Source organism: Eurypyga helias, unplaced genomic scaffold, assembly GCF_000690775.1.
Source record: "Eurypyga helias isolate BGI_N326 unplaced genomic scaffold, ASM69077v1 scaffold27884, whole genome shotgun sequence".
In the NCBI taxonomy this organism is placed as follows: domain Eukaryota; kingdom Metazoa; phylum Chordata; class Aves; order Eurypygiformes; family Eurypygidae; genus Eurypyga; species Eurypyga helias.
In genome coordinates this window covers 1,584-1,952 of record NW_010244756.1, presented here as the reverse complement: position 1 = coordinate 1,952, position 369 = coordinate 1,584, and the positions used below count along the sequence as shown (strand labels likewise).

General features: G+C 63.7%; 1 protein-coding gene across 1 annotated transcript in view; it reads right to left on the bottom strand.

Moving 5' to 3' along the window:
* LOC104508295 (neurobeachin-like protein 2) overlaps positions 1-369 on the bottom strand; it is a gene marked incomplete at its 5' end in the record, with an annotated part of 6,420 nt that overhangs the window by 5,106 nt on the left and 945 nt on the right. The window contains one exon of the mRNA XM_010149863.1: positions 118-223. Coding sequence (XP_010148165.1) covers positions 118-223 — 106 coding nt within the window. The remainder of the gene's footprint in view (positions 1-117; positions 224-369) is intronic.

Genomic DNA, 369 nt, shown 5'->3' with positions numbered 1-369 from the left:
TGGTGGTCCGATGGCCCGCAGAGCCGATGCAGCAGGAGGTGAAGGACTGGAAGGGAGAAGGAGTCATGATCGGCCCTCAGCCCCACGCCATGGGGAGGGGTTGGGCTGGTCCCCCACCTCGTGGAGGGAAGGGAAGCGGAGCTGCGCCGTCTTCCGTGTAGATGCTGACGATGTTCTGGCCAAAGGGCCGGCGACCGGCAACGTGGACAATGTCAACGCAGTGCTGGGGGGACAGAGAGGGGGCGTCAGGCGGTGTCAGGCATCCTAGGGTCCTCGCTGCCCCCTCAGTGGGGACAGGTATGGGAACGGGGATAGGGATGGGGAGTGATGCTCACCCAAGTTGAGTCGTTGAAGGCAAACTCTGGCAAG